The sequence below is a fragment of the Micropterus salmoides genome, unplaced genomic scaffold (genome assembly GCF_014851395.1).
Source record: "Micropterus salmoides isolate LMB-PRFRI ecotype aquatic unplaced genomic scaffold, ASM1485139v1 Ms_hic_scaffold_8, whole genome shotgun sequence".
Taxonomy (NCBI): domain Eukaryota; kingdom Metazoa; phylum Chordata; class Actinopteri; order Centrarchiformes; family Centrarchidae; genus Micropterus; species Micropterus salmoides.
Window position 1 is genome coordinate 20,552,432 of NW_024044570.1, and position 27,057 is coordinate 20,579,488.

The window sequence follows — 27,057 nt, forward strand, 5'->3', positions numbered from 1 at the left end:
TGTCATTGCACAGGACCAAAGTCACTTTCTCAGAACCTGGGAGACAGCATGATGGGCAAAGAAGGACATTACAGGGCCAGAGATAATGTGTTTGTGTTTGCGGTGTTGAAAGGAACTCATTGATGATGACACTCATCTCCTGAATGAGACAACAGAGACCTTACTCAGCACCTCGGTGCCCTCCCCGCCCCTATCAAAACATACAAACCTCCCTCCACCCATTGCGAGAGGCCTGCTTACCACTCAACCCACTCACTCCTTGTCTCTCTCCACACTTCCCACTGCACTTATGTACTCCCACGACTGGTCCCCTGTCCTCTCTCTCAGGGGTGAATGTAAACACACTGACAGGTGCAGAGGCCACTAAAGACCCATGTGTTCCTTTATAGGCCTTCACAGCAGAAAGCCCTGCGTTATATGTGTGTGTGTGTGTGTGTGTGTGTGTATGCGCGTTTCTTTATGATCCCCTACAGCAGAAATCATAACAGAGTGCTCCCTGGGGATAGCCATGTGTTTTGGGGTAATGAACACAACGGGGTGTTTTCTGTGTTTGTGTGTCTAGGCATGCAATGATATGTGACCTATTGTACTCTAGACAAAGTGATGAAGGAGTGAATGCAGGAGTTCTTCCTCCCTCTGGATTGTTATGTGATAGACACAGAAGCTAAACAAATACAGCAGAATGTGCAGAATATGATGGATCAACAGCAAGTTCAGTGGTGTTTATAATGGCAAAATGTCGAAGAGGTTTGGCTGTTGGAGTATGTACATAAACATTTGTAGGTGAAATTTTATCTCACTGTCTCTGCCAATAAAAAGGTGGAGAGTTCCACCACCTGGACTAACTGGCAGCCCAATACAATGTTTTGGTTTTACAATTCTTATCTTCTTTTCTTATACATTATATTATATAATATAATACATACATAAATTATTATTAAATGATAAGGGTGCTGGCTGGGCTTTACAGCAAAAGCAAGTTTGACAAATGTTGATAGTCATCATGATATATAACTTAAAAATGATGCTTTAGTGTTTGAATAATGTTCTGATAATGCAACCAGATGGTTCAGTATGGTTCAAACAATATTTTTGAGGGGAAATATAATATTTAAATGGGCTAACAGCTTTATAGTATAACAGCCTTTGCATGAATAAAGAAATGTAATTCTTTGGCAGGGTAGCTGCTAAATATCTCAGATGTTTATAGACACAGAATACCCAAGACAAAAGGAAACTTCAGCACAAATGCTAGGCTTTTTATGCAATTTTACATAGCTAATAGATATATTGTTTCTACTAAGGGGTAAAAGATAAAAAAGTTAATTAACATGTTAGACTGCAAACATGGCTTTCAAACAGAATAGGCAAAATAGGAGTTTAAGAGAAATATTTTCTTAATTCTGGCCAGTATAATGAGTGTAATACATGAATACATTTCCTTTCTCCATTGTGTTCACAGGCAAAATGTCTTTAGCTATAAAATAAGTGCTACTTCTGCTTTGCTTCTTTCTCATATATTTCTGATTAAGCACATGATTGATTGTTTTCTTGGCTGAACCCCAGCAATGCTGCTGACAGTCAACACAAAGTAAAGAAGTTCAATTGAACCACACCAAGATGGAGATGAAAGAAACACACTGTGAACTTTTTCAGGTGAAGGAAGAGATTAGTTAGTTAATTAGTTAACATGTTTGTAGCATCATTGTTACTTTGAAGCTATTTCACCATTACCATTGCTTTTGTGCTTTTCAGTTCTACTCATTGTTTTTTCTCTTTCTTATGTTGCATTTACTGGCAGCTGTGTCAAGTACAAAAAACTGCACCCTTATAACCTGCACTTGAGGAATGTGATTGGCTAGAAAATTAAAACCATTCCCAACTAAAACTCTCAAAAGTTTATAATTGTTAACAAAGAAAGTTCTGGTTTTAAGCTCAATTCATCACACAGCCCAAAATTTGCAAGCATGACCAAGATGTCTGTTGGTTTATTGTGTTCCATCTTGTATAAAGTCGGGTTCGGTGATGTTGGGTTTCCCTCATGCGGGACGAGGTGGTCTACCTGCTCTCACAGCTGGACATGCGGTTTTGAGGAGGTGATGTCTGAAGTGTCTAGTTCATTTCAACCTCTCACTCCCTGTGCTTTTCTTCCCACTCTGTTTCCTCCTGTCTGTCATCCCTTTTCCTCTCCTGTCCCTCAACCTCCCTCATCAGTCAAACCTTTATCTCTCCTCACTTAATTCCTGCCTTTATGCTCTTTACTCCGTCTACTTTGTTTCTTCATACTTTTGGTGTTGTCTCCACTCTGTCCCACGTCCAAGTCTCTTCCCTTCTCTGTTTCTCTCCACACTTTCTGCCCCCTGATGGGTTTTGATAAAGGCATCCTCGACCAGCTGCTCACAGCACCTGCAGCCCACCCCAGTACTTATTCTCATCATACACTCAAACATGCACTCCCTCTTATCCCCTCGTAAAGGTCTGCTATTAAAAATGTGAGCTGGAAGAGGTTTCTCTTTCTTTCTCCCAGCCTGTTTTTGTGTGTCTGTTAGTGCCTGTGTGTGCATTCACCTCCTGGAGCCTGGAATGCTGGCCCATTAGAAAATTTGTAATACGAATTTGTAATACGAAAAACATGGATTACATTGAATTTCATCCGCCTCATTCCTTAGAACAAAGCACTGCCTTCCTGAAAACATGGGAAGTTTGTAACCTGATTTTTGCTCACATTTGTGATTGATTTAACTAATAAAAGATGTGTTTCATTCGGTTGCTCCACATGCATGCACACTTGTTCAGACATACAAATATGCATGTAAGTGTAAAATTCAAAAAGCAGGATTGCTATTCTTTGAGGGGAAATTGTTGGCTCACATATATATCCCAGATATACACAGACACAGACACAGACACACACACACACACAGGTACACAAATAAAGACAGACCATCTGGGTTAGTTTAAATGTCTGGCATTGCCATTTGGTCACAGATGCCTTGGTTTTGGATCGTGGGACGGCTTCAATGGCACATAAATAAACACATGAAAACCAATTGAATTTTTTTTTTAATTGCCTAACATCTCTGCCGAGACTTTGCATAGGTGAGATTTTATGTTTTTAAGATACATCCCATGCGTTTTGTCAAGTCAGTCAGTTGTGTCAGGAAACGAGAATGTGATAGGAGACAGACTAGTAAGTCGAATGTGGGTAAGGGTCACGGTCCAAAGAGCCTCTAAGGCCTGTGGGTCTGCCTCTGGCTGGACAACACATCATCAGTGTCCACTACTGAGCTATAGTTACCACACACACACAGGCAAACACTCATGGTTTTCTACTTGAGGTTTACGTCTGTGCCTCCTACTCTAACTTTCTTATCAGTTACACCTCTGGGGGGTCAGAGCAGGTCTGTGGGAGGTATGCTTTTGAAGCATCCACACACGCATGGACACACACAAACACACAAAGGGCTGGACACACAAACACACGCTCATTCTGTTTCTCCTGTTCTCCGAACACAGCTGTGTTGTTTTAGGCCCTGACAGCAGCCATGTCACCTGATGAATCACGGTCGATGCTAAATGAAAAGCGTAGACCATAAACATTAGCACGCTACTTACCCTTATATACACCTTAACAACAAGCACATGCACTCTCCCACACACATACACACATTCTTGCCAAATACCTTCTTTTGCCTTTGCTTACTGCTGACACTCATCATGCATCCAAAGATCTCTCCACACCACATAATGACCCCTGGCCCCCCACGATGTGGGTGAGACTCACCACACCCCATTCAATGTGTTTCCTGTTTCAGGGGTCATTGCCATGTTTAACACACCTTGGATACAAATCAGGCATGAAAATGCATGTGTTTAAACAAGGTGGCAGGTATCAGGTTGGTGTTTTGTAATGTGCAGTCATTCTGATGGATTGTTTGGGAGTGGAGACACAGCATGTAATATTGTTTTTTAGAGTTTCTTATTGTTTTGTAGTAAAGCTTTGAATTTTAGTGAAGTCAGCTGTTGTCACATGATCTTGTCCTTTGTGATGGAGTTCTTATATCTTTCTTTTTGTCTCCCAGGTCAGGCTAGATGATCGCGTTATACACACCGATCGAGGTCTCCTGATTCGCTCCCTCCTTGCCTCTGATGCTGGTGTGTATGTCTGCGTGGCTCAAGAGCATACACACTTCACACACACTCTGCTCCGGCTCAAGCTGCAACTAGTTACACATGGACAACTGGATGGGAAGCCCAAGCCCAGTGAATCCCCCGTGGTGGAGCTACACCACGGCGCAGAGTCCCGCCAGCGTTATAAGGACTACCATAGAGTGATGAGCTCTCGCTTTGTCTCTCTGGAGGAGTACTGTGATTCTCTGTGGCTGGAGAAGAGGCCATCAAGGGTGCGAGGACGAGGCGCCGGCAAGTGGAAGCATATGCAGGAAATAAAGAAGAGCAGGAATAGGAGATACCACAAGGAGAGAGAGGAAGAGGGGGGGAAACAGGAAAAAGGGAGGGTGGTGAGGACAGCAAAGCAGTGAGGGATGTGGTGAAAAAACCATCACGGGTAGGATAAATGTGAGACAGAACTGCAAAATCAGACAAAATCTAACTCAGAGTTAACGGGGCATGAAAGAGTAACACTGAAGTATATAGTTCAAGTTCAAAATAAAGGTATTCTTTCAAAAAGTTATTTTAAGTAGTATTGGGTTATACATATGTAATTTAATTCATCTGCCAGCTACAAAATGAAAGAACAATTCAGTTGTTTGAGAGAAAAATCTTCTTCTTCAGTGACTTTTACAGCACATTCCATGAAAATGGTTCAAATGCTCTGAATAGAACTGTGAGTCTTATTCTGTTCTGTTTGCAGATAACATGTTTTAAAGAAAAGAAGACTAAATAATGTTTTTTTTTTAAACAGTCATCTACTGACTTCTATTTCAGCTACAGTGCTACTGGAAATATGCTGACCCGATGAAGGATTGCAACATGTCAGGCCTTTTCTACAGGTTCTACTGGCCAGGTTTTATTTCCCCAACAGTACAGACTGATGGTTAATAGAGGTTATCATTTGATGATACTGAAACATATATTTGAATTGGAAAATATAAAAAAAAAAAATTTGCTCGAGCTGACATGCATTCATGTTGAATGACTGTAAATATTTATGTAACATGTACAGCAGATACAGCACACTCAATTTAATCTTATTACTGATCTGTATAACTATAATGATAATCATGTATTATGTTTGGGCTGACAAAATGACATTTTTTGTACAAAAAGTTTGACTCTTATGTACTGTAGGTTCAATAGATGTTTTCTTTATTGCTGTTTTTTGGAAGTTATTTAAATGCATTTGTCTTGGATCCTCTGTTCCCTGAATGGCTTGCTTACCTCAGTGAGGTGATCAAAATCAATATACAAAAAATCAATTAACCAACTGTAAAAGTGCAGTTACAGGCAGCCTCAAGGAGACAGCAGACAGGTTGAGAATGAGTAAGGGTTAGTTCAGCTGAGCCTCTCCTGATATAGCAACACAAGTCCCTGTACACTGTATGCAGATGTCAGAATGATTCAGGACCAGCTGGTCTCTTGTTTAGTGTTTGTGTGTGTGTGTCTGTGTGTGTGCGTGTGTATGTGTGTGTGTGTGTGTGTTTGCGCGCTTGTGAAAAAGAGAAAGTGGGTGCCTTCAGGAGAAACCATGCAAAATGTGAAAGCTTGTGCTCAAACAAAGCAAGTTACAGGTTTCCTAGAATAAAGCTGTGAAGGCATCGACATTAGTAGCATGAGCGTATAACGCAAGCATTATACAACCCAATGTGTCTGACCTGAATAGTATTTTTAGACTTATATAATACTGTAGATGATATTATACACAGTGCTTGGATATAATGCTGACAACAATAATAAAATGATCTTAATGTGAGTCATGGTAGTCCTCTGTTTTAACTGACTTAGTAACCCCTTAAATTATATTTCTGGGGAGCTCCTGAAATACTTCAGGTATCACAGAGTACAAATCTGCCCCATACTAATATAAATATATAGAAAAACATCATATTCCTTAATAGCCTTGTAATTCTTTAACTGGTCTCATAGCCCTATATACCTCCCCTATTACACAGTTATGTCTTTGTTGTGAAATGATCAGCATTTTATTGCCTTAACATTTTCAGAATGCCAATGCCTCTCATTTTTATTATGTTTACTTGCCCTTTATATACATTCGTACATATTAACAGCATTCATTTCTCCCATTTTGTGTTTTTCCACAGTGATTTCTTCATGTTTCCTGTAACAAAGACAATAAATATTTCAAGCACTTCCTCCTTGTCTATAGTTTATTTATCAGTCAGCTGCAAAGAACAAACTACATCTTCCCAAATAGGGAAACTGCAAAGCGACACCAAGAAAGGATTATTATATCAAAACAGGGTTTAAGCATTACTCAAATATAAAACAAATGCTTAAAGCAACTTTTGTACATTATAATCAAATTCATTGGAGAAGCACATCCATTTTAGAGATTTTTATTTTAGTAGTATTTTAGAGTTATCTTAAGGCAAAAAATCTGTGCTGCATAGTGAATGCTTATTCTTCTGGTCCTATAACTCAGTAACTCCCCCCTGCTCCTCATTTCATTGTTCTAAAATGCCATGGATGTTTTCGTTCACTGACATTTGAGGAAAGTGAAGAAAATGGGGAGGGGGGAAAACAAAACAATATTCCTAAATGGCATGTTTGTGAAGTGATGAAAAGTTTGAGAGATGATGTATGAGTGTACAGAAGGTCTGAAACTGGCAGAAAATATTGATATGCTGTGTGTCCTGCAGAGATCTCACATACCAAACACGGCCTACGTGAAATCGACACTGGTTGACACACCCTGTTAATAGCATAAATTAGCAATGCAAAAGTTGTACCAGACTGCATACTGAGCTGAGGGTGGCAAAAATTTAAAGAAAGGACTATACTTTTCAGTGTTGCTGATGTTTTTTCTATTTTGAACAGTGTCAACAACAAGTCAGTGACATAACAAGATTATTTCAAATCATTCATCCCGCAGGTTACTTTTCCAGCAATCTCATATTTACATTAATGCTTTGACATAATGATCCTTTCCTACATAAAAGGTATATAATCGGATATTATGGAGCTCTCCAAATGTAGACATAGTTTTGCGCCAGGCAGTTGCTGTGCCCAGATGTAATTTGACCTTTACATTTAGCTGGAGAACAACCAATTAGTGAAGATGACTTGCTCCGATAGACAAGCAGACAGAGGCAGTGGGGGGCTGAACAAGGAGACAGAATTCAGGGAAAGAAACCAGATTTTAGGGAAGGAAGTTCTTAATTTGATGTGATTGGTGTAATGAGTGAGCAAGTCTGCTTAGGACCCCTGTAGTGGCCTTACAGGATACGCACACACAGAAAAAGGCACATGCACACAACATACTCCACTGTCTACATTTTAAGTAGTTTCCAGTGACCCATGTGGCCACATCCATATCGGATGCAGTGCATGGGGCTGGGGTCTTGTAAGTAGCACAGGTTGGACTAATTAAATGATATTGTCTGGGCCTAATTTAAAAGTAGCTATTTTAATTTCGTTCTGCATCAGGAATCCAGCATTGCACTCCCTAAAAACTATTACATTTGTTAGTGAGAGCTGTGTGCTGTCTGCTAAGCAGAGCCTAGTCTAATCAGACCCTCTATGCCTCCATTTTTATAGATGCATTAGCTGGCACTGCACAGTGGAGTTTTCTATTTGTTCATTCGAATCAGAACATACTCGATATTCTGGGTTGGTTTAGGTGTGATTGCGTAACACACAATCTGTCTGCTGCCATTATCTTGACACCAGTGAGCGCATATTTGTGTTAGTTTATGCAAGCGTTCCCAGGTGCAAGAATTTAAAAGCAAAGGTGTTTTCCAATAAACACAGTCCCACAGCAAACTTCCACAGCGGCAGCGCCAGAATCAAGATATCAAACATCATGACAGGAAGACTAGAGGGAGAGAAAAAGGAGATAAAAGCGGAATTGAGATGTCAGTCTGCAGAGGTGTTTCTGGTTCTATATTACAGGGTATTTACAGCTGTGCAGATGTGTGTGTTTGTCAGGCGTTGACAGTGAACTTCTGGGCCTGGGTGGAGACAGCCAAGTGCTGTATGGGAGCTGTCGAACTGGGCGGTATTGATGGTCGCCTGGAGGTATAGGAAGGCAAGAGGTATGTGTGTATGAGCTAGAAACAGTTGTTCCCTTTGAGTAATGACTACCTATGTTCCTCTGCCTGATTTACAGACGTGAATGATCTCTCTTAACTTTGGATTTGTGGCAGAACAGGCAGGATGCAGTGAATATCCTAAACGCACCCTTTGATAGATGTTTTTATTTGTTGAGAACTGCTTTGAAAATCCACCTAAATGAGATGTCTCCTTCTGAATGCTTCTTGCCCTGCATGTGGTTCTCTTCTTGGTGTGGCAAATGGTTTGTAGATGTGGCATGTGACTGAATCGCTGTGGGGTCATCGCTGCTGATTGCATATCGTGTGTCATTTGGTGTTGTGCATGCATATCCGCTTTCACAGAGGTTTTCATCAGGAACATTTTCTTCTCATGAGAGGTCAGGGGTCACCAAAGAGGCTGCTGTGGTCAGACATATCTGGTGTCAAAATAGCAGGGTTTAGGGAATACTTCTTCAAATTTTATAGAAAGTAATTGCAAATTTGAAAAAAACCATACTGATTGTACTAACTCGAAGAATCTCGAGAATAATCAGATATAAAATATATGTAACTTATATGACTAAACCTTGTGTCTCGAGTCTGTGACAGTTTGGCCTGTGGTTTTAGAATTCAATTTAGTCTTTGCGTACTGGGACATGGGAAAGTTTCTCATTTCCCATGGCATAGAAATGGGTCATGGGGAATGTGTATCTTGGGAGCCTTTCTGATATTTTATATATGGACTACACAACTGCAAAGGGAAATATTGTTAGATCCAAAGCATGTTGTAATGTTCATTTGGAAAGAAAACTATTCATAATATCACCCCAATGTTTTAATGAAGCCTGTCCATTCCTTCTGTTTAACATATTGTTACTCATCTTATTTATTCATGAAGGTTTTCCTTCACACAAGCTACAGACATGTTCAAAGGATTACAGAGGAGCATACCTCCACATGCAGTGATCAGGTTTCCAGTAGAGTTAATTAATCATAACAGCATTGCAATTATAGTGTGAAAATCTAGTGTTTGTGGTACTGTATGTGCCATTAGAGTAAATAAATATAAGGTTTCCTTTACTCTCTTCAAAGAAGAGATTAATTAAAATGTTCCTAGAATCCAGTCTGATATTATAGGATCTGGGAATATGGTGACCTTCTTTGTTTCTCTTTTAATGGTCAGCTTTTCACTGAGATGCTGAACAAATAGAAGGGTCCAATAGTGCCTCTACAAATCTAAATGCTCAAAGAAAGTATCGTCTCTCAGCACCTGGTTTATGCTGAAAAGAGCTTCATTAACAATGTACCGGGATCTTATGATACACAAAAGGATTTGACCAATGGCTGTTCAGGGCTACTGCCATGCAAGGAAGAGCAAGTACTGTGCTTCCTTTAACATTCACACAGGTTTATATAAGGTCTGGTGGCTACCAATGTTCCACAGGTGAACTTTGAACTGTCCTCAATAACCTTTGCCTGCCGCCCCACCCCTCCCTACTACTGGTTTTCTTGTTTCCGTAGTAACTTTGGTGTTTTCCATGCATCTGTATAGGTTAAAAAGGTGTGGGAGTGTCATAAATGAGTTCGATTTCCTGCATGGGGAAGGGGAAAGGCCCAATGAGAGTTAAGAGAAAGTCAAAGAGTAAATTAGGGTGATTAGCAACAACCTATGTGGCTGTCCTGTGTCTGCCATGTATTTGTGGAAACCCAAACCCACATGAGAGTACCTTCAGCCATGAAGGTTAATGAGCTCAGCAAACATGGAAATCTTCCAGAACATTGTGGGACAGGGATGATTTTCAGTTATTTTCCATGCCTGGGTGTGAAGAAAGCACTAAAATTTCAAGCTTGATCTTGTAGATCAGCATACAAACGGCCCACCTTATTTTCTACATGCCTTTCAAACTGCTTCAGGTTAGCTTGCCTTCCAGGCAGTGTAATGAATTCAGCTCTGTTAAAATATAGACAGCATGTGTTTATACTGCACCATATTCATGGCAATTTCACTGGGTATACATTAACGCATTCCTCCATTATGTTGTAGCAAATTTCAGTTCTGTGTTGGCCTAACTGCGACCCACAAGGTTCACACTAAGGTGTGAAAACATAGAAGATTAAATATGACTGAAAATATATATCCTTTACTAGCCTCAAAATAATCTAAAGTATTGTGTTTGATCAATGTTGAAATTTAGATGATCATGGAGTGTATAAAAATCCCTCCCTGGATATGGAGGAATCATTTGTCAAAATGGGCACTTTGTTTTTTCAAGGATTAGATTTCATTTGTTACATTCTGTCAGAAAGCGACATGTTTATCTTGTTCAAAGACTCATTGGTGCTACTAATCCACGGAAATCCTGTTAAATCTGAATAAATAAAATTTAAGATTTTCCCATTAAAGAAGGTCTCCTCTAACTCAACACATACAAACTATAATAACAACAAACAATAAAACAATAACAAATAAGGCAAAAATGTTATCATTTATAATATAACGCAAAGTAAAAATATGGCTGACAGTAGTCAACGTTACATTTATCTGACACCTATCAAATTTACATTATATTGTTTATATCTCTTCACCTTTCATCATACAATTTACTCCCACAACAGTCTTGTACTTTGATTACAGTAATAAAGTATCATAATAGCAGCTCTTACAGATTGCTGTGATTTACATGAAGACAGTTGACAGAGTAGTCATTACTCCACAATTATACAATCTGGGTATAATCATTTCAAACAATGTAGACAAATTGTGTTATAAATATCAAATGACTTAATGTGAAGACTTATGACAACCATGTGTGCTGATGAGCAGATTTTACTGTTGTTTTTTACATTTTAGATTTTAAATACACCATCCAAATGGAGCAGGACTGCAGGTAGAGTAACATAGTGACTCATAGATCTGCAGGCAATAATTTCAAAATATACAGTTAATTTAATGTTCTTAATGAATTGGCATATCAAGTTGAACAATTGCATCAGCGTAAGCCTTATTGCATTAGGGATTACAGTGTGTTGATATAGCTCTGTGTGTGTGTGTGTGTGTGTGTGTGTGTGTGTGTGTGTGCGCAACACCAGAACAGACTACATTCCTAACTGTATATGTTTCAGTATGTGTGTTTGCATGTCTGTATGTGTGTCTGCGTGTGTCTCATATTGCTGCTGGCATCCACAGATCCGGGGGTTACTCAGTGTACGTATCCATGAAATGGATACAGCTTTCACTACAATTTGATGCCACACCTCATTGACCTTTAGCCTTTCAATCGGTTTTTCCAATTGGTCACATATCTTTACTTTATCCTTGCTTTGCTCTGCAGCCACACATACTTCACTAATCTCATTTGGACAATATTTCCTGGATTTATATAGCAGATCAGCTGTAAGGAAAAGAAGCAGAGGCTCACTCTCATACCATGTCAATACTGTATATATATCCATGTTCAGAAATGAGTGCCATCACATCATCACTAATGTATTTATTATAATTCGCTCTCACTTTGACAATGTTCTCAGGCCCCCAAACTAAATTTATAGTGATTTATAATGATAATCTTTTAGGCCTCTAGGTCTGTCATAGATACAGGGACCAATAAGAAGGCAGTAGGATACCGAAATACATGGACAGAAGAGTATACAGATATAATGAGTGAGAAGTTTTCATCATATTGATCTCAGAGACTGAGCAGGATACTGAGCAGTGGTCAGGGCTATCAGATGTTAGGGTGAGGAGAGGAAGGAGGCAGAAGTGCGGGAGAGAGAGAGGTGAGAGAGAAAAGTGGATATTTCATTGGGATTAGTATCCCTCTACAGCCTGATGGCATGCAATGGCATCTCCTCCTTCTTCAGTCATACCACATCACATCATACCACTGAGAATTTGGCAGCCGAAACCAAACACCCCTGCAACGCTGCCCTCCCTCTGCTTGACTCCAAGGTGAGAAAAATTCCTCCTTCTTTTGAAAGCCCATTTGTTATGCATTATAACCGATGACAATAGGTTTAAAAGCTGCATTTTTCCCCCTCTGCCACAGTCAGACAGTTGCCTCTTGGGGTCACTAATTCACTTGCTCATTCAGAGACACTGAGCTGAGGGACAGTGTGTGAGAGCGCTCTGTAGTGCACGGTGTATCATACTGTTTATGGGGACTTTTCTCTGTCAATGCAGCTTGGTTCAGGTTTTTTTTTGCCTGTTTTTTATTGATGCTTAAGTGCATTTCTTGCGTCCTTGGGGTTTGTAGCTTCAGAATGAGGTTGTGTGCAAGGAACATTATTACAAATGTTTGACATGCTTTGATAAATTTAACTGAGGGTCATTCCAAACTACTCAGCACATTGCAGTGCCATCAAGCCATATGGCCAAAACCTAATTTCATCTGCTAATTTCTGGTGCTTAAAAAAAAGTTATTTTGACTCTTATTTGCATTTTATTTAAGGGGGAAAAACACATGGTTGGCCTGGAGGGTCTTGATGCAAACTTTGTGCAAATACTGTCCTGTTTAACAGCTTCTGTTAAAATTTGTTTTGTTGAACCCTTTACGATTTTGAACTGCTGTAATGACAGTGGTAATGAGATAAACAGATTAAAACAGAAAAAAAAATTAACAAATCATATAAGAAGGTGTGATAAAGCTAAAATGCTAGTGGCTGGCTCAGAGAACAGGGGCATTAGCTGTGTAACCCAGGAAAGGTATCATAGCCCTGTTTAACACATTAACAAACAAGGTGGCTTAGAGACTCATGAGTTTCCTTTTAAGACTGTATGTGTGTTACTGTGTGTGTAGGCACTTGGTATGTATTAAGTATTTATCAGACATGTGAATAGTGAGGAGTTGCCAGCATCAGGAGATCAAGAGATTAGATTAAATGTTTGTCACTCTAACTGCTGAAGCACTGTGGATTTCCACTCGATACTTTTAAGCACAGACTACAGGCACCTCTATTCTTATGTCTCTGGTGAATTAAAAGGAATTTGCAGCTGAGTTTATTTCCTTTAACTCAAAACATTTGCAGAATTAACTTATTATTTCTGCATGCTTCCCTTGTTCGTCACTCTCCTTTTACAAGGTCCACATTGGCTATTTTGCAAACAATCTGTTGTTCTTTTGCAATAACACACACAATGTTCCTCTCTGTTTTACTGCAGATAACTTCCAAACAGAACTGTTTTATTAAGACCAAGGGGCATTTGATTTAAGTCCCCAGGTGCCTGGCCAATTTCACAACAACATTACATAAGACAAAATCTGGACGAAGAAGCAATAAAAGGGGGAACTACACTAACATGCTGAATAATAACAGAAATCAGACTATTAAACTCAGCAGGCAGATTTGCAGTGATCTTAAGTGCTACTAACCCCACTGCATGTAAAGTGCAATATCATCACCAGGCTAGGATATATATAGATGGGCATTTGACGTGTCACATTTCTAATTATGGTTGCTAACAAGATTTGGAGCTGGCGACAGCATAGCAGTGCAAAGGAAGTAAGTAGTGGCAATCTCAGTATTAATCAGTTTCAGTTGAGAAAGATAAATGATAGGGCCATGGTCCTATTGACTGAAATTCCTTTCCAGATTCAGGGCCATTGATGCCCCAGTAGTGAATGCCAATCATCAGAAGAGAAACAGTCCAGTTTGCAAGGGCTATTGTGTGCAGCTGAAAATGAAAAATGACCCATACATCCCATACATAGCTTCATCATTCATAAAACTGCTGTCATGGCCTGGTGATCACAGCAGGTCTTCACATAGCTTGCCTGTATTTTAAACTGATTTGTATGAAAGATGATTCAGTGCTTTCAGAAGGAGAAGCTGCCTGTGCCTCTTTGACTGTGATAAGCCCCTGTCTTCTAGCATTTGTCTTAATGAGCTCATTCTACATTCATTGCTAGCTAATTACTTTCCTTAATCATCACCAGACACATGGTAGTCTATTATGATTATTATTTATGGGAGACTGTAAGATATATATTTTTATATTTATGTAGTTTCTTAATGTCTTTCCTCTTTGCTTCGTTCCTTCGTTCTTTCGTTCCTTCCTGTGGTTTTTTTAACCTTACCCATATGGCTTGGTCTTTGATGTCTTTCCCAAATCCACATGCATGTTGATTGTCATGTTGCTTCATGGCAGGCACGTTCCTGTATTCCAACACAGAGACACACATAGACACACATGGTCAGTGTCTCAGACAAATCATAATAGAAATATTCACTCCCATATGTCTCATGCACTGTAGCTTTTTCAATCCATCCACAGTAGTTTTCTGTCTATACACCTAAATCATGATCAACAGATGCCCACCTTAAACCTTATCCCACCACTAACTCATTTTAATGACTATATTGAATGAAATAGACAGTTGCATTAGAAGTGCCTGCATAGTGAGCGGTACTAAGGCACCAGTTTTGGCAAGCATGAAGGGCACCGCTATCATCAGGCCAGAGGATGTTCGGTAGCCTTCTGCAAGTGACAGATGACCGCACTCACTGCCATTTTATGGCTCCTTCAGCCATGCTTAAAGTTGAAATATGTGAAAGAATAAGCAGAGAATATTTCACACTAGCCATGGAGGTCACATCCAACCTGCTATGAATTTTATGGTGGTTCAGATTCCTTCTCGCTATGTGTGTGCACGTGTGTGTGTGTGTTACCTATATAGAGAGAAAGCGAGAGAGATGAAATAAAAGTCACAATCAGCTTGATAAATGGCATATCATTCTCAGTGGAAAGTGTCATTTGATAAGATTCATGAGTCTCAGCCCTTCCTGCAGGATTCAAGGCTCCCTGTCAGTGGTGTTTGATATCCATCATGGGAGTGCTAGACAGGGACTTGAACTTCATTCAGCTGTACTCTTTGCCTCATTAAAAGAATAAAATTTACTATTGTTTGTACTGTAATCACATCACTGTCGACACTTGTGAATTCTCTTCAACAATTTAGCATTTTTCAGCAAGAAAATCCAAATGCTATGAATTGTTGTTACCATTAGTGTAAAGGGAATATGCCATTGAAAAATGTCCATGATATTAATATGTAATATAAAAGACAAACTATTTAATGGTGGAAAGACAATCTTTGGTAATTTGGCTTGATCATTTTTTACGCACACAAATCTCCTCAGTGCCCTTTTTCACTGGCTTTGTTCATGCAAAGTGTATGCTAATGGCCTCTCATTTTCTGTCTTTTGTTGTGTGTGTATTTGAACGAGTGCAAGAGAGAGATAAAAAGAGGGAGATTGATCACAGAGAGGTATTACTATCCTGTGAGTGTTAGGCAGCAGCACTATTATGCAGATGAGTATGTTAAATGTAGTTGGACACCACCCAGCATGTCATTAAATCTATAATGGCATTGGGACCTTAATGTTGGACTGCTATTGTAATGTGCTCCATCTTTCCCTGTGTTGCACACTGACCAACCCTGAACCACCATTAACCACCTGGCGGAGCCTCTCGGTCGCTCACCGTTATTTTTTTTAATACCTCTCATTCTGCTCACTGTGTTTAGCTCATTCTCTTTGCTCTTTTCCTCAGATCCTGGTTTTGTCTGCCTCAATGTGATCTCTCTCTCTCTGTCTTGTATTCAAATCCCAAATAAAAATACAGCCAGTAGCCAATTACTTTTGGCTCATCCTATTATGCCATTTGACAGCTAGTGTAGATGGCATAAATATAGCTGTCCATATCTGTTTGTAATGATGAGCTCAGAGGGCCACAGTGAAACCCATTACCCCAATTACCCAATTTTCTCAAATGACTGGTGATTATTAGACATCATCACCAACACCGCTGTAGCACCACCTTTAGAGTAGCTGTTTTGCTGGCTTGAATATAGCTATTCATGTCTCCATTTTCTTAGTGTCAACACAGACACCCATGCAAACACACACAAATACATTTAGTCCTTGGCCTGCTGTCATACGCCTATTTTGACAGGTCACTCAGTGCAGTGTTTCCTTTTCTGAACCTTTCAGAGATCCTGGATGAAGCTCTCGTATTCCATGGCAAAGGAAACAGAGCTGTTGGTGCGGGGTCACAACCTCTCACCCGACATGTGAGAAGACTGAATGTGTTTATGTGTGTGTGTGCATGTGTAAGAGTGATATGTGTTGCACAGGTCACACCGTTGAACATCCACAGATATTTTGTTTTTGTAGCTCCTCTGATTCTCCCTGTCCATACATCTTTTATCAAACCCAGGCCCCAACAAAACCCAATAAATAGGGCTCTGTTAAAGTGCCGGGGAAATAAAAATGCTTTTGAAATAACAGCATTAACCAAACTGTGATACAGATTGCATCTGCGTCCTTTAATGATAATAGCCTTAGGTCTTCATGACTGTGAAGTCAAGAATGTGCCTAAATGCTCCGGCAATCCTACTTCCTGATGATTATCCATCTCCTCCTCCTGTTCCCTCCTCCTGCTCTTCCCTTTCCCCTCCTTCTCATCTTCATCTTCTCCACCCACCTCCTACAATTCATGGCATCACACTCAGTGATGATGGACATCTCAAGCACAGACCACTGTTTACACAGTCTAAAAATAAGAGGTTAGGTTCCAAACGGCATAACCCGTGCACGCCTGACATGTAAGGTGCACCAGCTTGCGTGTGTGCATGTTTCTCTTGGAGAGGTTGAAGGGGTCATTGGTTAGGTCATATGTATATATCTGTGCCAGGTAAAAGAGATGTCCAATGAAGGATTAGGGCTCCTGTGTCTTAGTCATCTCCCATGTTGGATAGTGTCACTTGCCCCCCCCCACCCCACCCCCACCCCCCTTTCTGGCCTCCTCTCCCCCTGACTGGTGGTAATACAGCCATGGCTATTCTTAGCTTCTGTGTCAAGCCCTGTCTCTGGGGAGCAGTCGAGGGGTCTCTGTTACATTACGCACACACACATACACACAGGTGTCTTGAGACATCTCTATTTGATCTTTAATAAGCACTGAAACTCTGAAACCAACCTGAAGAACAGCCTTCTAAGTTAAAGATCATGTTTCACCACAACTGAAAACTAAATTAATTAAGTGATATGCAGACCGGGCCATTTCAACAGTTGACATGTTACTGCTGATGGCCTCATCCTTGATTCAATCCAAAGACCAGTTTGTATGTATGTATGTATGTATGTATTTATTTAAAGTCTTGCAAGTATGATCTGATTTTTCATGCAGAAAGCTGACACTCATGTTTGCCTACAGGCATATTTTATTATTATTATCAGTGGCACTTGTATAAATTAGTAAAAGTAGTAAATATGATGCAGAGCGTGATTTGATTTTATTATTTATTTCTAGAAGTGTAAAGCAAAAGATCTGTTATATCTAATGTTTAAATGGATAGTAAGTCATTGCAATCCAGTACACTTTTTGAGCGGTGGGAGAGAGAGTTCTATACACTGGTGCATTTGTACGTGCTGGACTCCGGGACGGGGGGGGCTTCTGTGGGATCACCAAACATTACATCTCTGCATCAGGAGTACAGTTGAGACTTCCCTCTCATGTAAATCCTGAGGTAAGCGTCTCGAGCACATAGCACTTCATAACAAGGGCATTGCCTTACAGACCACACGCAAGATTGGCACCCAGCTAAAGCCGTGCAGAGGGTTGAAAATCTGTCAATGTGTCTCTGTGTGTAGGAGTAGAAGGGACATGAAGAGGAAGGTCTGGTTTAGTCCTCATTGCAGCTGTCCTAACCGAGGGCTGAGCTATTTTGCACTCATCCAGTCAACTTCACACAAACTACAACCAATACTGCACTCTCTGTGCAACAGGTCCTAATAAAATGTTTAAAATCATTTCAGTTGGATAATTAAATCACACTAAAGTAATGGGTGGAACCTATGTTATGTGTCTTGCCTGAGGACGTTGGAACATTTTTAACTCAATTTTGAAATTAACATTAGGGTTGTGAAAACAAAGCAAAAGTTAGTTTTCTCCAAAAACATCTCACGTTTAAAGTTATATTATCCTGTAATGTATGTGTATGCCATCAACAGAATCGCAGATGGACCTTATTTGCTTAATTGCCAAATTTGATTTGCCGAAGGAAATTGAACTTTCACTGATGATTTTGCCTTTTAAAATGCCTAGTAATAAATCTGATGACCTGCTATGGCCATTGTTGTAAAAATTGTGCAACAGACTCAAATATGCAGTAATCCAAAGGTATTCTTCAAAACCCTTAATAGTAAGTTTCTGCACCAAAAAAAGCCATGCTTAGTCAGTTCTCTGGGTGTTGTTGAGTAATGTAGGATGAACTGTAACATAACATCACGGTCTGTGTTTGTATGTCTGCCAGTGATCAGATCCTTTATCAAACACCAACCCGCAGGAAAAGAAGTTACCCCACCAACTGCAGATTTACTTCATGTGATGATGATGTTTATATTTTTTTGTCTGAGTGATCTTAAGATCACAAGACATAGGCTACTCGTTCTATAAAAAAGAAAATTCAAGTGCATTAGTTAAAAGTTAATTTGTCTACTATAGTACAAAATATTAACAACAATATAAACCAAATAGTGTTCTGTATTGTGTGTATTCTAGTTCAACAAGGTAGCCAAAACTGAGACACATCAAATAAATTCATAATGGTATAAGTCTCTACTGTCATCCGTATGTTAGACACATAAAAATGTACTTGACACATTGCTGATCACTGTTCACAGCTTATTGCTGCAGGGCCAGAAGTCTCATTTGTTGCACAATGCTGGTCTACCATACTTGGTTCAGTGGTTGTATAAAAGAGTCTGCAGTCGTTTGCTCTGCAGCAGAGCTCTAATGCCGCCTTCCTGGTGGTTAATGGCTTCCCATGAGCCCGCTCCTGTTTTACTGCCCAGCCTGTGGGAGGGAGGAAGGGAAAGAGTGATGGCGCCTGGGGGAAGGAGTACAGAGAGAGAGAAAAAACAGAAGGATAGGGAGAGAGTTAGCAGGGTGAAAGGAGGGAGGGATGATGCATTGATACAAGATGGGGAATAAAGAAGTTGACAAGGGTAAAAAGGCAGAGAAGGACAGGGATTGGGGTGTGAGACATGGTGTAAGGTGACCCAGAGCTGTGCAGCCAGTCTGACTCCTGTTGATGAATGTGCTGTTCAACAGGATATGTCTGACTACTGGAGCTAAAAACCTGACATTTATCCACACAACATCCCTATATAGTAATGTGCATTTATGATAAGCAGACTATACATATTCAGTTTATTATAACTAAACTGAATATGTGACTAGTAATTTCACAACAATATAGTCTAAAGTAATTTAAACAAGCGCAAACACAGAAACATAACTCACACATGAGCTATTTATTTCTGTGTGAGTGTGTGTCTGTGTGTGTTTTTACTGGTTTCTGTATGTAGCCTCCAGTGTCCAAAGGTCCACCATCAAGTTCAGGGTCATATTTACTCCCATTAATCACAGACTAGGCAGCAGATTGAAGAAGGGTCTCAGCTTCGCTGCCAGTCAGGCAAGCTGAGCTTGTGGTTCGCCCTACAAGGTTCAAAATCTGCTTCTACCTGCCCACTATGAATGCTAATCAGCCATGCCAGAAGAGAACCCTATCTATTTTTTTCTATTTTTACATTGGTCCATCATGATAAACTTGTTGCATGAAGATGAACTGTACATTACAACTGTAATGTTTCAAAGATTTTGCTAAATGTGTGAAATGACACAAAGGACAAGAATTTTCCATTTCACATACTTGTGCAACTATAAAATATAGTGTCTGGACTAATATTTCACTTAATATGATGGACATTTAATGAAGTACTGGAACAAGCAGAGCAGAACATATAGGCAATGTAATATCTTTACAATTGTTTTATACAAACATACTTTCTGATGGGGGCAAAAAAGGATATTACAGGGATGAAATGATTTTTGAATGAGTCTAAAAAGAGAGCAAAGCTTTAATGAAGGCTTACAGGAAGCTGTGGTTATACTTTAGTACCTCTGTATTCAATAGAGTTGGAGTCAGTTATAGGGCAGGGAGATGAGCAGCCACACCAAAGCCTTGCTGCAGTTATATATAGAGCCTGTTCACCCCCGCCCTGCTCTGGAGGTGAATGGGCTGTACGCAAACACATTCTACAGCTTTCATGACCTGTTTTCACACCCACCCCCTTGGTTATGCTTTTCTTTCCTTTTTACATTTTCACATTTCTTACACCCCTTGTTTTTAGTTAGTGGTTTGGCGGAGCAGTACAGTTTGCGGTTTAAGAGAAAATAAAAAGCACAAAGCAGTCTAGTGTGATAGCTATTAGCGTAACATATAAGTTCACTCTCTGCCATAATTGTTGCCTCAATGCGTATTTATATATGCACACATATAACATTTCCTCTACACTGACTCCAAATGTAAAAAAACAACAACAAAAAACAATTTTTTTGCTAAAAATTTGCTTCTCTTGTATGCAGGACAGGATTGGGATGATAATTCAGGCTGGGAATCTATTTACTGTTTATGCCAGTAACATATAATTTGGTTTTATTACTACACACAAAAATTGCTTCTGTCAAATGTCTTGTTCAAAAATTCAAATGTCAGGTTCAACAGCTGGTCAAGTGCACTAACATAATCAAGGCTACAAGTATACATTTTCATACAATTCCACAGAGCTCTGAGTGAACGTCTGTTGAAAAGAGTGTGCAGGTCTTTATTTTCAACATTATTTCCACACACATGTCTTTTGCTTTTCTGCATAGCATGATTAAGTGCTGATGCCATTTATTAGGGTTTTAAAATGCTGAATCAACTTGGGAAGGGTTGTTTTGATATTACGACCTGCTGAGGGCAGTCATACTAGGATTTATTATTATTTTTTTTATTATATTTTTTCAAACCAACCATTAGAGTTGTAAAAAGACACCATTGTCTGTATCCGTTCAACCAGCAAAATTATCTGTCTATCTGTATTCGGATAGAAGAGCGGACATAGACATGTTTTATACAGGAAGTCACGTTAAATTGGGAAAATATTGTCTTTTCTAACCAAATATTCAATGGAAGTGCAATTGATTTGTTGTCAAAGCTTGAAATTATAATTATACATCCTTCATATTTATTGCATCACTGAAAAAAAACAGAAAAGAGATGAAATACTTTAACAGCAGAATTAAACACAGAGCTGCATGACCAATATAAACTCCAAAGCAACTGTGGCCACAAAGACACACATTAAAGCAAAGACAGTTGCACAGTTTTTTACACAACACGAAGCGGTGCACACACTGCTATGTTGCTTAGCAACACAGTGGTTGTACTTACCTGTCTGAATGTCATTCTGAGTCTTGTGCACTATGAAGTCCCCAACTGGTCTTGGTTCAACTTTTTAAACATTTTGCGCTGAAAGAGGATCCACACACAGTGACAGAAATGGTCAGAAACAGCAGAAAGGCCTCACTGAAGTTCCTCAGCAATGTTGAAATCCGTGCTAGAAGATCCACCCTTAGCATTTAGCCAAACCCAGCATGTACCAGTTTGCCATGCAACAACATGGGTGCATTTGATTTGAGTACCATTATGTGCTCAGTGGGTGTTGCATTTAATCTGTGATTTAATTAATGTATAAACTTTTTTAACCACTTGACGCCGATTGTCTCAAATTCGCATCACACCTCTTCCTTTCAGACGGCAAGCCAAGAATGCACATGAATTCCACCACCTTTTGCAAGCCCTGGTTTCTCGTTTATGCCTGTTGTCGCTAATTTGCATCATACCTGAATTGAAATTAACAATCTTCACTTAAAACACAAATAATTTAAAAAAAACTTTTATTGTAAAAAAATTCAAGCGTCAATGGGTTAACTAAAAAATACCCATAATTATGCCATCCTTAATTTAAGTGTAGTGTTGTGCATTTGTAACGGAAGCCAGATGGCTGTGCAGTGAATAAACCTCACTCTACAACACCTTAAGAGATGCACTGTTGACCAATGCTAGGGCCCTTGGCTTTTAGCCTCGTCGATAGCGCGTCCTCCTCCCGTACCTAAGGTTGCTGTTTCGAGTCAGGACCGTGCGGTAGTACAACCTCCGGAGAACCGTTACACATTATCATAGCTGCTGTTCACAATCCGCTAGGCCATGCCTGGGTGAGACTGTATGCATACCCCTGACACTCTGCCAGTGAAGCTCTCTGGAGTACTTGGAGATACCAGCAGCTACAGACAGACAGGTGAACAGACAGACTGACAGACAGACAGACAGACAGGTGAATAGATACCCCATCATCTTCTTCTCTGCTGATTTAACACCATTCTCACACTGTTTATCATGTTCCTGAGCTTTTTTTCTGGAATAATAACGAACAACTTCAGGTAGAAGAAATATCCATTTCCAATTCATCATTGGTGCTTGACCATGTCCCTTGCTTGCATTTAGCGGCACTTTCATACAGGGATTATTTCTTTTTAAAGAGCTCCGTCTCAGCTTAACTTTTTCTCCTTCTCTTGTTCTTTCACCTGTACAGTCCATTTTTGATTCTCATTGCTGGGCTATAGGCGGACTCCACGCACATACTAAAGGTTCTGTGGATGCGTACCTGTGTGCAATCACTCGCTTGTTATGACATGCGGAGATCGTGGCACCAGGTTTCAGGCTATTTCTCTATTTTCATGAAGCAAAATCTGCTGTAGTAGACAAAGATGGATCCTTGGGATTAGTTTTTCCTAGGTCTTTCATTGTGCTAACTTGTAAGAGAGAGAGAGAGAGAGGAAGAGGACGCTGACAGCAACAGGATGCATGGACCGTGTCACAGAGGCCAGTGCAGTGTGCAGTTGGTTGAGGCCTCCCATGGCTCTGAGTGTTTTCTGCATAACAGCTGTGAGTGTGTGAGAGGTCAGAGCTGGATGGACACTGTGGCCATTGTCCTGAGAAGTCTGACTACTCATTTCCTCTCACTGACCAGGTGCTGAGGCCAGACAGATGACCTGCAAGGAGTCTGTGAGTGTGTGTGTGTGTGTGTGTGTGTGTGTGTGTGTGTGTGTGTGTGTGTGTGTGTGTTTGTGTGTATGTTTGTTTTATGCAAGTGCATACTGCTTTTACCATTAATAAACATTTAACAGGGTCAGGTGTAAATAACAGCAATAATGATATACAGCCATGATAGTAATACTGCTAAAGCTCCCTACTTGCTTTTTGTGTCAAGAAAAATGAAGGAAGAGGTGACGCCAGGATTCTCCAGTTTCAGTGCTTGCGCTTTCAGTACTTTATTCATAATGATGGTAAATGCCCATACTGCAATACAACACCTTTACTGCAACAGTTTGGCCAATGTCATTACTATTACACATTACATGTATGAACAGGCAATATGGGTGAGCATGTGTGCCAGTCACCCTCCAAGTCCTATGAAAATATTAAAGCTATTTAACTTTTGTCTTTATTGAATTCATGCCCCTGCCCTTCTCTTCCTCTCGCTTTCTCTACGTAGTTAACTCACAATGTGTTGTTTTTATTGCTCTTTGTTGGTTGGTCCTGGTCACCATGTGGAGCTCATGCTGTGTTTGTAAATCAACACTTTGTCGCACAAACCAACTTATAGCCACCTGTGACAAAATGCAGAGAAAAGAGACTGGTGGTGTAATATTAAAAAATGGAGAGAGAGAGAGAGAGAGAGAGAGAGAGAGAGAGAGAGAGAGAGAGAGAGAGAGAGAGAGAGAGAGAGAGAGAGAGAGAGATGTTCTTCTCCTGTTCTTCCTTTTTTATGCTGGTCACTCATCACATGACTCATCAGTGACTGAATACTTTCCACTTTCCACTCACACACTTTCCATATCCCTGAGATGTAGAAACTGACAAACACACACATGCAGACACCAGTCTGCAGTGTCACTAACAGCTGCTACCCCAACAACCCTTGTGATGAAGGTTGAGAAAAACTCTAGGGTGGGAATGGTGAGATACCACTGTTTTTGAGAGTGTTTCTGAAAAGCGTTACAGTTAAATTGCCAGCTTATGTGGATGTTGATGGAAGGGTAATACGGAGGGAATTAAAAAAAAAGTTCTGTCAAATTTGATCGGTGTAGTGTGGATATGGCCTCAGTAGCACTGTGACAAATCAAAGACTCTCTCTCACACTTTGTGGTCCAGCTGCTTTGCGCATTATGTGTCACAGACATTCACCTAATCAATCACATTTACTCATTCGGATCACATATGTCACACATCACCTATCATCACACAAAATTACATACACAAATCATTTAATAAAATAATTCTTATTTATTTTATTCACCATGAGAGCTAATAAACAGTCTTTCACTAAAGTTACTTAAAATCACAAAGATTGAGGAGATCTACTGATTATTTTCTTGATGACAAACTTGATGATGTTGCTTATTCAGCTTTCAAAAATGTTTTCCTACTCTTCTCTGCTTCTCATGTGATCTCCTCTCCTCTCCTTATTGCATTTATTTGACTGATATCACAGTTGCCATATGATTTGCGATACTAGGGGGAATGATAATTTTTACATCATTATTCTAATTTTTATTTAAAAACATTTAGCAACAATTAATTGGTGTGATTTTTGCAGGGATCTGTACCAAATAATAATGTTTTCTCTGTATATGATGTGTTGGCCAGGACATCTCTGCAGCAGGACAATATTTAATTTAAAATGGTATATTGACACCCATATCACCTTAACTAAATATTACACTTCCTGCTATTTGAAAAATGCAGTACGACGTGATTTCCTTGGTACCAATCTCTACCAATCTTTCTAGGCTTGTACTGTAAATTGCTGTGAAGTATTTTGCCAATACGCCTTCAAACCCATGGATCAGTCTCTCAAACTGGATTTCCCGGATCATATTTCATGTCTCACCGGTCACCGGTACCTGAAGCAACACTGTTTACGGTCTGAATGTGTGTTTTCAAGGGGTCCATAATTGCTAGCAGTGCTCCTGGACACACCCATCTAAAGCTCCTCATCTTCACAGTCACCTACAGTCCATGCAGTCGTCAATCCAGTGCAGGTCCAGTTACCAAACATTTCCGTCACAAAGTAGAAATAATAAATAGTAAGACTGGGCAGGTCAGATTAGAGAGACCAGTGTGTATTTTCATGCAGCCGAAGACAAGCCCTGCATGCTAAAGCTCTAATGCCCTACAGATGGTTCCACTCATTTTAGTCAACTACAGGACGTACCTTCTCTCCATGCTGGCTATTTGATATATTGAAGCTTGACCAGACCTTTGATATGCCTGTGCAGACTTTGTGGGAGGATAGAATCTATACAGGAATTTGTCTGGGATTTACCATGTTAGATAACAATCTAGATGTCATAGTCTACAGTGTGCAATCAGCATTTCTGATGCTTTGGCAATGTTGTTGTTACACATTCATGCCATTAAAGCTAATTTGAATTGAATTGAATTGAATTTCTCACTGATTCAGGCTGTTGAGAAAAATGCAAAAATTACTAACCTCACCCTTGCTGGGTCACATTCAAGGAAAGGTTCAGAGTAAAGCAAAAACATCTTAATGGTCTTAAATGGTCTTAAGATATTTCTAGTCAACAAAAGTCTCAAGGAGAAAACAATTGTTATTACAAGTGAATGTCACAAGAAAATTAATCCTTTTAATTAATTTTTCTTGTGACAGACTGACTGTTGACATTTGACAATCACAGAGTCGGAAATCCACCAGAATAAACATGCTTTAAACCAAACAGCTGCAACAAGCCCAGGCAGGTTATCTTTTTGTAGTATGTCTGGGAACATTTTTGAAACTTTTATCATTAGGTGAAATACATTATAAGTAGATGAAGATGGCTGAGAAATACTGTTAGAAATACAGAAAAAAAATTAAAATTATTATATACAGACTGATCTCAGACTGCAGTGGAGTATTGTTTGAAGCCAGCCTTTTTGGAACTGGTTTCCATTTAAACAGGATGACCTGGGTTTACATACCCCATTCGCCTTTCTGTCAGCATGTTGACCATCTGATATGCACTGATGTCTGTGTAGACATTCTTCGAGGAAATACTTTATACAAAAATTCGTCAGGGATTTACTGTGTCAGATAATGATCTGCCTGTCATTGTCTACATTTTGCACACAAGAGGTCTCACTGGCTCAAGCTGTTGGGAAAAAAAGCTGAAATCCTTATCAGGTTTGATTGAATTCCCATCCAGCTTGCTACTGTAGGTCAACTTAAAGGATAAATCCACCCCAAAACATTTCAATATATATTTTAGTATATAGTGGTGTAAACTGTATATCTAACACCGATACCCAAAATACAGCCATGTGAGAGACCGAATGATATGCCATGAAAAGATAAATAGCCGTTGAAGTTTCAATGACGATATCCACACGAAGTGAGAATGTGTAAGCCAACACATTCTCACTTTTCACCCCGACTCATCACATATGAACACTTGGCTGTTGAACGGCCTGGGTACCCCTTAAGCATGGTTTTTCAACGTTTAGGGCTCTGTGGTCAAGCTAGTAACAATAAATATGCAACGTCCAGTTAGACCTCCAAAGTAAAACGTCAACATTGCGAAACATCGCCATTTTGAAACGGCACATTGTTAACGCTGTGAAACGTTTTAATTTGGTCAGGTTTAAGCACCAGAAGTACTTGGTTAGGTTTAGGCAACAAAATAACTTGGTTAGGGTAAAGAAAAGATCATAGTTTGGGTTAAACTAACTAAGTTATTTTAACGTAACACAGTAATATTACAATTTACATAACCTGCGTCAGTTAATTTAAAAAAAATACTTAAAAAAAAACCCCCAAAAAAACATAAAAACATATAATTTTGACTTTTTGTTTCACACTGCAAAGGAACCCCAGT

The 27,057-nt window shown here is 39.7% G+C and overlaps 1 protein-coding gene across 1 annotated transcript in view; it reads left to right on the plus strand.

Moving 5' to 3' along the window:
• The window catches only part of sema3d (sema domain, immunoglobulin domain (Ig), short basic domain, secreted, (semaphorin) 3D), a 31,408-nt gene extending 25,075 nt beyond the window's left edge, over positions 1–6,333 (plus strand). The window contains exon 18 of the mRNA XM_038706574.1: positions 4,083–6,333. Coding sequence (XP_038562502.1) covers positions 4,083–4,541 — 459 coding nt within the window. The 3' untranslated portion in view covers positions 4,542–6,333. The remainder of the gene's footprint in view (positions 1–4,082) is intronic.
• Positions 6,334–27,057: the final 20,724 nt, after the last annotated feature.